The sequence below is a fragment of the Megalobrama amblycephala genome, linkage group LG1, assembly GCF_018812025.1.
Source record: "Megalobrama amblycephala isolate DHTTF-2021 linkage group LG1, ASM1881202v1, whole genome shotgun sequence".
Lineage (NCBI taxonomy): Eukaryota > Metazoa > Chordata > Actinopteri > Cypriniformes > Xenocyprididae > Megalobrama > Megalobrama amblycephala.
In genome coordinates, this window is record NC_063044.1 from 65271853 (window position 1) to 65285352 (window position 13500).

A 13500-nucleotide genomic window follows, 5' to 3' on the forward strand; every position below is an offset into this window, starting at 1 on the left:
TAACTCAACTGTTAACTGACGGCAGTCAGTTTTCGGCAGACGATCAGTTTTCGGCACAACGCCGGAACGATTAGACGCGCGCAAAAAAAAAAAAAAAAAACTTTGACCCGCTTGACTGTAACACAGTAGGCTACGAAAGTGAAAGTAAAATTAACATTTTATTAACAAGAACGACAGCTATATATTCGTGAAGCGATATTACCGGCGATTTTATAGCTATAGACATGGCCGTTTTATCTAATTTAACATATTTCAAAATTTGTGTATTGAAGTCATTTCTGCTGATGATGGCTGACGGTAGGCTACGTGTTATTGTTCATTTATACGAGACAGAACTACAGTCTTATTTCTCCTCAGCAAACAGGGAAAGTTCTGGAAAAGTTATTTCAAAGTATGAATAATTAATATAGCCTATTATTAATATATTAGCCTAATGTTCGTCCACTAACATAACGTTTGCCAAACGGTAGTACAAAAACGTTATGTATACATTGCTCATGGATTATTATTTTTTTTTTAAAACCTTTTAGTCGGACATTTGTTTATCTTGTTTCAAAATGTTCAGAACATTCAGAAGTTATGTTCCCATAATATTTACAAAATGTTTACATAGTAAGAAAGAAAAAAAGTTAAAAAAAAAAAAAATGGAAAAACGGGAAGTCCAGGGAAGATAGGCTAACATTTTCATCACATTAGCAAAACATTATGTTAGCTGGGTCACTATATTTCATCTAGCTGCAATGTTTAAGCCCACAAAATGAACACTCAATATTGAGCAATATTTGATACAAACAATGTTAAATGCCTTTTCTATTTCACTTTCTTTCAGCGCGATTGGTGGTGTCAGGACCAGGTAGGTCCATACCTGTGTCTGTGGGTGAGGACGTCACTCTGAACTGCTCTGTAGACTCTCACATCACACCTGAACACATTGAAGAGGTTTCATGGAAGAAAATGGATGAAGATGAAGGTTCTGCTCTATCAAAACAACAAGATAGATTCATCAGATGAGAGATACAGAGACAGAGTTGAGTTCTTCACTGATGAAATCCCCAAAGGAAACTTCTCTCTCAGACTGAAGAGTGTCAGAACTGAGGATAAAGGAGTTTACATGTGTCAAGTGTTTGCTGGAGGACTTTCAGCCAATGCAACTGTAGTACTGGAGAGACTGGGTGAGTGAGAAATAAAATATAAAAGCACAACCATTTGACCAAAAGTAGCTAATACAGAAGTTTATTTTTATTCAGATCTTTACTTAGTCACTTAGCGTTTTCAGTAGTAAAGTGAGTTTTTTTTAAGGTGAATCCTGTATTGTTTTTCAGGTTTGTGATAGACTAACATCTAGCCAATAATTTATCATTACTAACTAAACATATTATTTACTGTAGTAGAAGTGACATCTTCTGAGAGGTCATTCACTGATGAGCTGATAACACAGTACATAGGCACCTGTTTGCCCACATGTGAGCGTGCGAGTAGCACATTTAAAAATAGTCTGTATTTTAATCATTTATTTCCTTTCAGTTATATATTTTTCATAATTCTTCCATATTATAGAACAGCCATATAACATTAGTTAATATTCATTTTAATATTTACTAATACATTGTGAAAAGCTAAAGTTGTATCTGTTCATTTTATTTAATGGACCTGAGCTAACATGAACTATCAACAATTGTATTTGTATTAACTAACAACAATAAAAATGATCAATATTGTAACAAATGTATTGCTCATTGTGACTTAAAGGATTAGTTCACTTTCAAATTAAAATTTCCTGATAATTTACTCACCCCCATGTCATTTCAAGATGTTCATGTCCTTCTCTCTTCAGTCGAAAAGAAATTAAGGTTTTTGATGAAAACATTCCAGGATTTTTCTCCATATAGTGGACTTCAATGGCACCCAAATGGTTGAAGGTCAAAATTACAGTTTACAGTGATCCCAGATGATAAATAAGGGTCTTATCTAGAGAAACCATCGCTCATTTTCTAAAAAAAATAATTAAAACTTTTATAAGTTTTAGCCATAAATGCTTATCTTGAACTAGCTCTCTTTTCTATTTGAATTCCGGCAGTATAGACACTGCTAAGTTTATTACTGCCCTCCACAGGTCAAAGTTTGAACTAAATTGTCATATACAATATGTTAGTGCAAGTATATAACAGTTAGTTCATGGCTATGTGTAAGAATCTTCATGTAATAATCACTTTTTGTTATTGCCAATGTGTGAACAGCTTGTAACAAAATTTAAAACACAAGACCTTCTTCAACTTCCTTGCTTGTCTATAAAAGCCTGTAGACTGATTTTTTTTTTGTAAAGGGGGGTTTTGCTGGGAAAATCCAAAGGAAACCATCATAACAGTGTAATTTAATGAAGCTCATCTTTCGAAACGATATTGGTGAATCACATTAAGTCATGGTAGAGGCTCCCTCACGTCACTATGGAGTGTGTGCACGAGCGCAAGCATGAGCAACACATTTCTGGCTGCAGTTCACTAAAAGGTCACCAGTTTCGCTAATAACAAGGGTTTCTGAATTCTACATATAGCCAAAATAATGTGTAAAATTGGCAGCAGTCATTTAAATTCTGGTGTTCCTAATGCTTTGTGCATAAACAGAAGAAACAGAATTAAAAAAGAGAGAAATGATTAACAATATTATATGAGCCAGAATATTTTCATTATTCCTTAGAAGTTTGAAAGTGATTCAGAATGAAAATCACTGTAAAAAATGTTTAGTTTAACTTTTTTAGAATATTAAAATGTAGAATATTAAGCATTTTTTGCTTGACAAATTTAGTTATTATTTTGAACCCATCCATTATGATCAGTGAGTAGTGAACACACACACGTTGCAAGCTGTGGACACACACACCCGGAGCAGTGGGCAGCAATTCACTGCGGCACCCAGGGAGCAATTGGGAGCATCACAGTCATTTCCTGCCGGTAGTGAGAATCGAACACAACACAACAATACACAACTTATTAACTTAAAGTAAGGTGAACTTACTTTTTAAGCTTTTAATACCAAAGTTAATGTTCACGCAACTTAACTTTTTTGAGTTACCAATTTCTACTGACTAGTAAAATTTAGTTGGAATATCTTTATGAAAGTAAGGTTAACTTACTTTTTTAAGTTTTCAATACCAAAGTTTATGTTCATTAACCTAACTTGGCTTATTTTCTTAGTTTTTAACCAAAAATTTTTTTTTCATTTGTAATTAATTAGTGCTTGGTTAACGTTAGCACTAATATTGATACAGTTAAATGATACCGTTCCCACATGTGCACTGCAATAGACTAGAAATATACACATCGGTTTGTTGATGGACATACACTTTTTAACGCTGATGTAGAGGAATTACAGTTGTAATGTCTAATAATATACATCAGACTGAGAAGTGTATCACTGAGAAACTTTCTGCTCTAGTTGTCCTTGTGATGGAGGCTCGGGTTAAATAACTAGTTCTTCCAGTGTTTCATCATCAGACTTGCGGTCGGATTGATATGGTAAAATCTATGTCATCATTACTGTCTTTACAGTGTGTACAATCGCTGAGCTCTGGAAGCCTCCGGAGGTGAATCACTTATGGTAAAGGGTGTTTGTTTCCGCATGCGGTGTAAGCGGTAGACCAATTGGCCGATCAGAGCAGGCTCATGGAAAGGAGGACTAATCGTTTGAGAATCATTGAAAAATGTGGTGATGTGCAATATATATATTATGAGAAAATTAAAGTGTTTTTTGACCTTTGATGAATGTAAACCTGTTATAGGAAAACTCCAAAACAAAATGAAGACCATTTAAAATAGTATAATAGGGGCACTTTAAGTAAACATAAGTTAATCAATGCAAAAAGACAACTCAAAAAGTTAAGTTGAGTGAACACAATTGTTTTTACAGTGTGTGTTACTGCTTATTGACACATCATGAACAGCAACAGCAACTGAATATTCTTTAGGTATGTCAGATTGTTTCATCCCTGGTGTCTCATAACCAGAAAACCAGTAGGAGTTACATTTGTAGGGTAATATACAATGAATTTTGCACAGTAAGTCTTTGTTCAGTAACTGTTTGTCTTTCACGTTCACAGGTTTCTCTGTTTCACACATAATGGTGTTGATTCTCTGTATTTCTGCATCTGGATCTGCACTTCTGCTCTGCTGTCTGATCTACTGCAGATCACCTGATAACGGTATGTGTTTTTTCATCAGGAATAATTAATGGTATATTATTTTATAATTAATGGTATACTTCATCACAGTAATAACATTTATTTTTCTGTGATGCATCGTGCAAAGCTGAATCTTCAGCATCATTACTCCTGTCTTCAGTGTCACATGATCCTTCAGAAATCATTTTAATATGCTGATTTATCATCAATGTTGGAAACAGTTGTGCTGCTTAATATTTTTTATAACGTGTTATGATACTTTTTTCAGGATTCTTTGACGGATAAAACATTTTCATTCACAGCATTTTTAACAATATTGATAAATATGATTTCTGAAGGATCATGTGACACTGAAGACTGGAGTAATGATGCCAAAAATTAAATTAATTCTCTAAAATTACATCTCCCATGCACCTCAACATATCTGTGTATCAGCCGGGTTTTCAAAACTGACTGCCCTGAAAACCAAGTATCGAAATCGTCTCAAGGTGGAGGATGTTGTCAGGCTTGCGCTGTTCAACATTTAACTGTGAACTGCGCTTCTTTGTAAAAATATAATTGGGGATATATGATAGGGGAGGCTTGGTGGGGCTTTAGTTCCAAAGACTTGAGAACCTCTGTGCTAATGCATACATAATGTCTGCAGTGCTTTTACTAATTATTTTGTCATTTCTCTGCAGACAAAGTCATTCATCTTCAGATGTTTCTAGTCTTCTGTCCAAACATTCTGATGTTTCTTGCTTTTGTCCTCTGGGGTGTTTCTGAAGGTAAGTGTTTCACTTCTGATTGTTTATCAGTGCACCTTAAGTCATTTTAAATATTTGCAGTAATTAACATTAATATCTGGCTTTGTTTCAGGATCTCTGAATGAGACAGTCTTCTGTTGTGTTCATTATCTTCTGAGACCTCTCATGTTGCTTTATGCAGCTCCATATGCTCATGATTTTACAGGTGTGATTAATTTATGGACAGACAGGCTTAACTATTTTATTCCATTAAATGATATGTTTGTGATTTCTGTTGTGTTGTATATGATATTGTGACTACAATCATTTCATCTTTTCTGTTTGACAGGCAGCATTGGATTATGGATTCAGCGTTACACTCACAGAACACAATATACTGTTTTCTCAGCTGTTTTTTTTGCAGGTAAACAAATACAAATGTCACTCAGCAGTCATGATCATAAACACATAAAAATGCACATTAAAAGCTTTATTTTAGTTTGAAAGAACTAATGTTTTGTAATGTGCATGAGCAGGATCTGTTCAATGACAGTGAAGGTTTTTTTGTAATTCATTTGAAGTGTATTTATGTTTTGAGGCTTGGTAATTGTTACTTTTTATCTTTTTATTTCTTCCAGTCATTTTTAAATATGTTTTGGACAAAGGTCTGAATTATACAGGATTAGACGGTTACATGGTAACAGTCCTGTTCGTAATTGTGCTCCTGTTATACCTCTACTATATTTTTTCCTGTAAGTATGTGTTACATTTTTTTGATAGTTGTTCATGAGTCTCTTGATTGTCCTGAACAGTTAAACTGCCCAATTTTTCCTGGAAAATCATTCAGGTCCTGCAAATTCTTTGGTTTTCAGCATCGTTTGCATATTTAAACTCTTTCCAGCAATGACTGTATGATTTTGAGATTTATTGTTTCAAACTAAAGAGAAACTTCAAAAGATGCAAACATTCACTGATGCTTAAAAAGGGTTAGTGAAAATAATGTCATTAATTACTCATCCTCATGTCGTTTCACACCCGGAAGCCCTTTGTTCATCTTCTGAACACAAATTAAGATATTTTTGTTAAAATCCGATGGCTCAGTGAGGCCTGCATTGCCAGAAATATAATTAACTCTTTCAGATGCCCAGAAAGCTACTAAAGACATATTTAAAACAGTTCATGTGACTACAGTGGTTCAACCTTGTATCAAACTGCCAAAGTCACGTGATTTCAGTAAACGAGGCTTCGTTGTGTCATTAGTGTTTCGAAACAGCTCGAAATTTCAATGGTTCACCACTGGGGGGTGTGGCAGTTTGATATGCGCTCTGAACCACTGATTCAACACAAAAGATTCGCAAAGCTTCGAAGCTTCATGAAGCAGTGTTTTGAAATCGCCCATCACTAGATATTGTTGAATAAAATCGTCATTTTATTTTTTTGGTGCACAAAAAGTATTCTCGTCACTTCATAACATTAAGGTTGAACCACTGTAGTCACATGAACTGTTTTAAATATGTCTTTTCTGGGCATCTGAATGTGTTAATTAACTTGCTGTCAATGGAGGCCTCACTGAGCCATCGGATTTCATCAAAAATATCCTAATTTGTGTTTCAAATATGAACGAGGTGGAACAACATGAGTAATTTTCATTTTTGGGTGAGCTAACGCTTTAAAACCTATTGCATATATTGTTTTGCACACATATTTTCCTTTCAAATGTATACTTTGAATTTGAGTGCTATTTGTATTTTGTAATAAGATTTACACAGAGTTAAAGGCAACTGATTTGAATGTGTGTATGCAATTGAAAAATACTGAAACTATTCTCTGATGATTAATGATCTAATCAAAACTGTTTTTTTTTTTTTTAAACAGTATGTGCTAAATTTGTTGGGATATTATGTGAAAAGGGATTTGAAATGTTCAGTGCTGTGGCAGGTATAAGCTTTAATATTCTGCCTTCATTTCAATTTATCCTCCTGTACTACACCTTTGGAACGACTAGAGGAGGTAAGGTCAACATGAGAAACATTTGTGTTTATTTACGTGTAATGCAAGAACTGTAATCATGCATTAACTTTAATCATGAATTTTTGTCATGTTTATATACTGACACAAGTTGTGCTTTTGGAAAAAATGTTGAAAATGTGTTTAATTTTTATATGTATTTTCTTCTGTATATAGATGTCTTTGTCTCTCATTAGTTAATCACTTTAACTTACATTTTACACTGAGTATGATTCTCATGTTTCACATCTAAACATGACAATCTGTAAATGTGTCTGTCAGTAAAGCTCAGTATCTGTATTAATATTAATAATATTAATAATTCCTTTTCTGTTTTTTAGTGTTTTTCATTGTGGCAGTTTTACCATTGTTTCTCACCATAACAAACTACAGTTTTGACTATACATGCGGAACACAAATGGGCTGTAAGTGTTTGAAGAAATGTATTATTCCTGATATAATCATTTGAATAAATCATTACATCATAATGTGATCAATATCACAAATGCTCACAAAAAGCCTCTGTCCATATTAGTCAGCATACATTTTAACAGTAAAGTTAAAATATGTCCAGTTTTTCAGTGATTTCACACTAAATATTCTGTTTGTTTGTAAGATGTTTCATGTTTGGTTTTTTTATTTATTTATTTTACCTTGATTTTAAATTGTCTGTTTTATTCAGTCATTTCTAAAATTAAAATATGAACTATTTCTATAAATATTTAAATGTTTTTTAGGTTCGCCTTTGGTCGCGAGATCTGTGTGGGTTGTTTTCATGTTTTTGGCCAATTCTGTAATGGTCTATTTATACACCGTAGCACTGGAAACTGAAGAGGGTAAGGAAATTAAATTTAGAAACTGAAACATCTTCCTAGTATATCTTCTATTAGTGCTAAAAGTTACTAAAAACTAAAGGTTGATATTTTTATTCATGTACAGATCGTATTGGATGGGCCTTTATGATTGCATTTCTACAAGCACTGTGGGCAGTGTTAAACTTCACATGGTCTTTTAGATGGGGTACAGTATTAATCAGCTAGATTTCATTACAATCTCATTCAGTCTGATAGTTTTCTTTTATCAGCTCAAGTTGATGATTTTCAAACTGAAGCTTTATTTTTGTTGTGTGTGATCTCATTTACTGTTTATCTCTATATCGGTTGTTAATGTGGTCTCATTAATGATATTAAACTGTATTATTTGATTTTTCAGAAATTCACCGTGTTGTTTCCGTATACCTGTTTGGATCAGTTGTTATTGTCTTACTGAACTCTGTTGCACTGATGACAGAACTGATACTGAAAACAGGTGAGAGCAGGGACGTGCACAGGAATTTTGAGGGGCAGTTGCTCTGACCTAAAAAAAAGGGCACTTATTTTTCTAATAATTCAACGGCCCGTCGTCAATTATTCCTTACTTGAATCACAGCTTAAATAGTGTTTTGACATCGCCAACCCAAGTGCATTTTACCTCAAACTTGCGTCTAGTTAACTTTCTAAAGTAGCAATCGCTTCTCGGGTCGACATTAACACACTGACAAAATTATATTCAGAATTAAAAATATTTTTATACCACTTTTTAATGTGTGATTGTGTAAAGGTTTTCACAAGATACCAACCTTTCGCGAACTTGCTTCCAACACTCGTTCTCATGGAGGCGCGGTGTGCGTGCGCGAGTATGTGAGAGAGACGCAGGAATGAGAGACGCAGGGAAATGAAATGCAGCTGAACGTTTGCTCTATGAAAGACATTGACAAAGATGAAAACTAAGGACATTTAATCTATAATTTTATTTTATTTTAGTTAGTTTTGCCAAACACACATTACAGTTTTGGTTAGTTAGCCTATCGTTTTTTATTTCAGTTAACGACGATGTTTTTTCCCACCTAGTTTTCGTTTTTTTCGTTCGTTTTCGATAACGATTATAACCTTACTCAACTTTCCGACAACCGCGACAATCTCCTTCTAGTGCCGCTCATGCAGGCTTAGCTCAGGTGCCGGTCGCGTGCAGCGCTGCAGCCACGTAAACAGAGTTTGCCCTTCCCCTACTGACTTTCACTTTCGGACAGGTGCCCGAATATGGAAGTGAATGAGGCTTTGCGATTTTTTTTTTTTTTATCTAGGCCTACGTGAAATTCTGCATCCATTGTACGATTTTTTTTTATTTATTTTTTTCCACCTCGGAAGGGCAACGTGAGTCGAGAAGGGCATATGGGCAGTTGCCCGGGCAACCTGAGCAACCCCCCTGTGCACGTCCCTGGGTGAGAGTGAAACTTTAACATAATACAGACATATTCAAGGCTAAAAATCAGCCCTGGACAGACCGGCACACACATAAAATACAAAATACTTGGCACAACTTTATATTAAAATTTGTATCATGGCAACAGCTGGTTTGCCTCTTGATTTGGCTCTTTTCATGGGGTCGTACTTAATTTTTACATAAGTCACAATTTTTGTTTCTATGTTATTTGATTTTAATTAACAGGGTGCATCTTTAAATGTAATTAGGTATACTTTTATAGGTATAATTTTTTCCAGTCTATTAATGTAATTTTAATCCTCAGTTAATGGTGATCGTGCAGTGGGAGATCTGAGAATCATCGTATTTTCCTCTGATTTCTTCTTCCCTTTATGTCTGCTGATTTTATTGGTATTTGAGCCTTGTAAGTATAAACTGGATAAAATAATATAAATTAATACATTACATTTACTTCTGATCTTTTAAGTCATGTTTGTTTAAAGGGTTAGTTCACCCAAAAATGAAAATTCTGTCATTTATTACTCACCCTCATGTCGTTCCACACCTGTAAGTCCTTCGTTCATCTTAAGAACACAAATTAAGATATTTTTGTTGAAATCCGATGGCTCAGTGAGGCCTCCATAGCCAGCAATGACATTTCCTCTCTCAAGATCCATTAATGTACTAAAAACATATTTAAATCAGTTCATGTGAGTACAGTGGTTCAATATTAATATTATAAAGCAACGAGAATATTTTTGGTGTGCCAAAAAAACAAAATAACGACTTATATAGTGATGGCCGATTTCAAAATCACTGCAATCAGCGTGTTGAATCATGATTCGGATCGCATGTCGAACTGCCCTAACTGCTGAAATCACGTGACTTTGGCACTCCGAACAGCGGATTCGACACACTGATTCATAACGCTCCAAAGCTTCATGAAGCAGTGTTTTGAAATCGGCCATCACTATATAAGTCGTTATTTTGTTTTTTTTGGCATACCAAAAATATTCTTGTCGCTTTATAATATTAATATTGAACCACTGTACTCACATGAACTGATTTAAATATGTTTTTAGTACCTTTATGGATCTTGAGAGAGGAAATGTCATTGTTCCCTATGAAGGCCTCACGGAGCCATCAGATTTCAACAAAGATATCTTAATTTGTGTTCCAAAGATAAACGAAGGGCTTACGGGTGTGGAGCGACATGAGGGTGAGTAATACATGACGTTATTTTCATTTTTGGGTGAACTAACCCTTTAAGAGATCTTTTAAAAGCATGACCAAATACAGCATGTGATCAATCATCTGTCTCTCCTTAAAGGTGCCCTAGAACCCTTTTTCACAAGATATATAAGTCTAAGTTGTCCCCTGAATGTGTCTGTGAATTTTCAGCTCAAAATACCCCATAGATTTTTTTATTATTCAATTTTTTAACTGCCTATTTTGGGGCATAATTAGAAATGCGCCAATTCTGTGCGTGTCCCCTTTAAATGCTTGCGCTCCCCGCCCCCAAGCTCGTAACTCTATAATGCATTGCATAAACAAAGTTCACACAATTCAATTTTCAATTCTAGGGCACCTTTAAGACACTAAATCAATGTCTGTGTTACTTTTGTTGAATCTGATCAGCATCTTAATAACCCTGTAAATCTCTTTTCTTCCCCTTTCTCTGAACACACAGGGAAAACATGTCATCAAAACATGTCTGCTGTCATGTCAGGTTTGTATCTTATTTAAGCTACATCCATAGGCTTAAATTTCATCTAATGGTTGGAGGGACAACAAACATAAAATTTCAAGAGCAATTTCTGTAAGGGAACACAAATAATACAGCCAAAATTACTTATCTCTGTCATTTTATCTGGCCAGCAACACAAAGCGATAGTTTCTTAAATATGAGTTAGGTTCATAGGTTCACCACACAGTCATATAAATATTCAATTATCTTGCTTCCTCCGCATAGTATTTTAGGTTTAAAATCAAACAGGTAATTAATACTAATTGCCAGAACCAATTTACCGGTATTTTTGAAAAGGTCCTGTTCACACATGATCTCATACTGGAAATTTACCAATGAGGACTGTATGTGTAAAAGGGGCTAATGTCTTATTCTAAACCCAGAATGCAGCATGTTCTGATGAAACTTCAGCCAGTGGATCAGACTAGAAGCAGAACACAGTGGAGTTACATGAAAAGAATCATCTACTGAATCAAGATCAAGAGGCTTGTACGAGTGTGGCAAAGGAAAATCAGCTGGATTTAGTGGAATCACAAACATAAACAATGAGAGAAAAAGTCTCAAAAACTAAATGTTTTGCTCCACTGAGATCAAACTCTCATAAACACTAGCTAAACTGGGATAAACTGCAATACACGTCATTAGCTTTTTGGTCTTCAGGAGCTGTTTTGTTTCATATTGGTTAAACACCAAGACATAGCATTTAAGTTCCACTACGAAAGAGAACATCAACAACCATTGTTGCCTCAGAAAGAGAATAGGAAATTGCATCATGATGCCATACCTCAGACTTGCCTGCTTGTCTTCTTCAGACAAAAGTGTTGATGCTGTGTGTTGGAGGTACCCTTTTTTACTCATGGGTGCTCCATTTGTGATGACATGGACTGTCATCTGCCAATAAATATTGGTGTGAAGTTACATGTGTCTCAGACACTGGTCACACTGATGCTGTTCCCCATAGTGTCAACACCAAGACACAGCGTCTCGTTCCCCTTCTCAGGGAACCATGGTTGCATACACAACCTGAGACGATTTGGTGTCATATCTTTTATATGGCATATCTTCCTGTTCATACTGTTACGAAAATGAAATATATATTCATTGTTTGCTCTGTTGTCCATTTTTAATTTAATGGATTTCTGAAGAAAAAAAAACTTTTCCATTTATACTATCCAGTGGTGTAAAGTATTTGAGTACATGTAATAAGTTACTATGCTTAAGTAGCTTTTTTGTGTAGGTACTTACTTTGACTAAGTATCAATGATATATAGCAACTTTTACTCTCTACTTGACACCATTTTTTAATAAGTATATGTACTCTTTACTAAAGTACATTTGTAATGAGTAATGCAATATCTCATTACATTTTGCATGGTACCATGGTAAGTTTTTTCAGCAGCAGTTTATTTCTGCTACAAAAGAAGAGATATTGCCATCTACATGGCATTGAAGATACTATATATTTGTGAATCACAGGTGTTTCATATGACATAAGCACATGGCAGCAGTGGGTGATGAGGCTAAAAACCAGTCAACGTCCATTGCAAGTAGGCTTTGACTATTTAATATTACTCAACAGTATTTTATTTATCCATTATACTGAAGAAATCTTTTTGAAGGATAATGGTTTACTCATGCCCTTTTGAGCACTTAACAGAGGCTTGAGCGTTTATAGACATTTAAGAGGCTGTTGTGTTGACTTTGATGCATTGCAATATTGAGGTGTTCAGTTTTATTTTGATTTAAAAGAATAAACGGGATTGCTTTTCTCACAAATCTCACAATCTTCATTTTTAACTAAAAATTATGTTATTGATCAATTCTAATCTGGTTTTGTATCAGGTCATAGCACAGAGTCAGCTCTTCTTACGATAGCTGACTCTGGTAGCAGTGTTGCCTTAGTTTTGCTAGATCTTAGCATTTGATATGATTGATCATTTTATTTGAACGTTTAAGACAGTACGTGGGCATCCAAGGAACTGCTCTGAGCTGGTTTGCTTCTTATCTTCAAAATAGAACCTTTACTGTTCAAATTGGAACTTTCCTTATCAATAGATTCTATCACATGTGGGGTCGCTCAAGGTTCCATTTTGGGACCAGTGCTATTTTCATTGAATATATATATATATATATATATATATATATATATATTTATATATATTTATATATATATATATTTATATTTTGGTTCTATTTTTGAGAAATATTAGCCTGACTTCGTCATACTCATATTCTAGGCAGAATGTGAGTCTGATACTGCTCCATTGCACTTGAATTATGGGGCGTGTCTTAACCGAACCAGTAAAAAAAAAAACTGCACTCAATTGGATAGAGTAGACCAACAACTAATCAGAGCAACGCAGTAAGTGACGTATGTTGAACTTGTACTTAAACTTTTGCAGAATCCTGTTGGAAGGACGGCAAACACATCTTTCCCATCGACAAATGCCTTGATTGCGGTTCTTTGTTCGTCTTTTAAAATTAATGCGCTGTCGACTTCTTTTATTACAGACGTGATAGCGGAATCTAAACATCTTACTTCTCCAGCTGCAGTCATCGTTGGTGAAAACCAATTCAACCCAATCGCTCTTTGATGACGTGGGTGG

The 13500-nt window shown here is 34.8% G+C and overlaps 1 protein-coding gene across 3 annotated transcripts in view; it reads left to right on the plus strand.

Moving 5' to 3' along the window:
- LOC125279803 (gastrula zinc finger protein XlCGF57.1-like) overlaps positions 1-13500 on the plus strand; it is a 72825-nt gene that overhangs the window by 33566 nt on the left and 25759 nt on the right. Inside the window, exons 1-13 of one of the 3 annotated variants that reach the window (XM_048209853.1) lie at positions 98-297; positions 830-1172; positions 4094-4195; positions 4855-4941; positions 5033-5125; positions 5249-5323; positions 5538-5651; positions 6775-6909; positions 7248-7331; positions 7644-7742; positions 7846-7926; positions 8119-8214; positions 9473-9571. In XM_048209853.1, the coding sequence (XP_048065810.1) occupies positions 959-1172; positions 4094-4195; positions 4855-4941; positions 5033-5125; positions 5249-5323; positions 5538-5651; positions 6775-6909; positions 7248-7331; positions 7644-7742; positions 7846-7926; positions 8119-8214; positions 9473-9571 (1279 nt within the window). In that variant the 5' untranslated portion in view covers positions 98-297; positions 830-958. Of the gene's footprint in view, positions 1-97; positions 298-829; positions 1173-1946; positions 3703-4093; positions 4196-4854; positions 4942-5032; positions 5126-5248; positions 5324-5537; positions 5652-6774; positions 6910-7247; positions 7332-7643; positions 7743-7845; positions 7927-8118; positions 8215-9472; positions 9572-13500 lie in introns of those variants that run through there. The other 2 variants (XM_048209845.1, XM_048209891.1) reach the window with 2 other exon arrangements.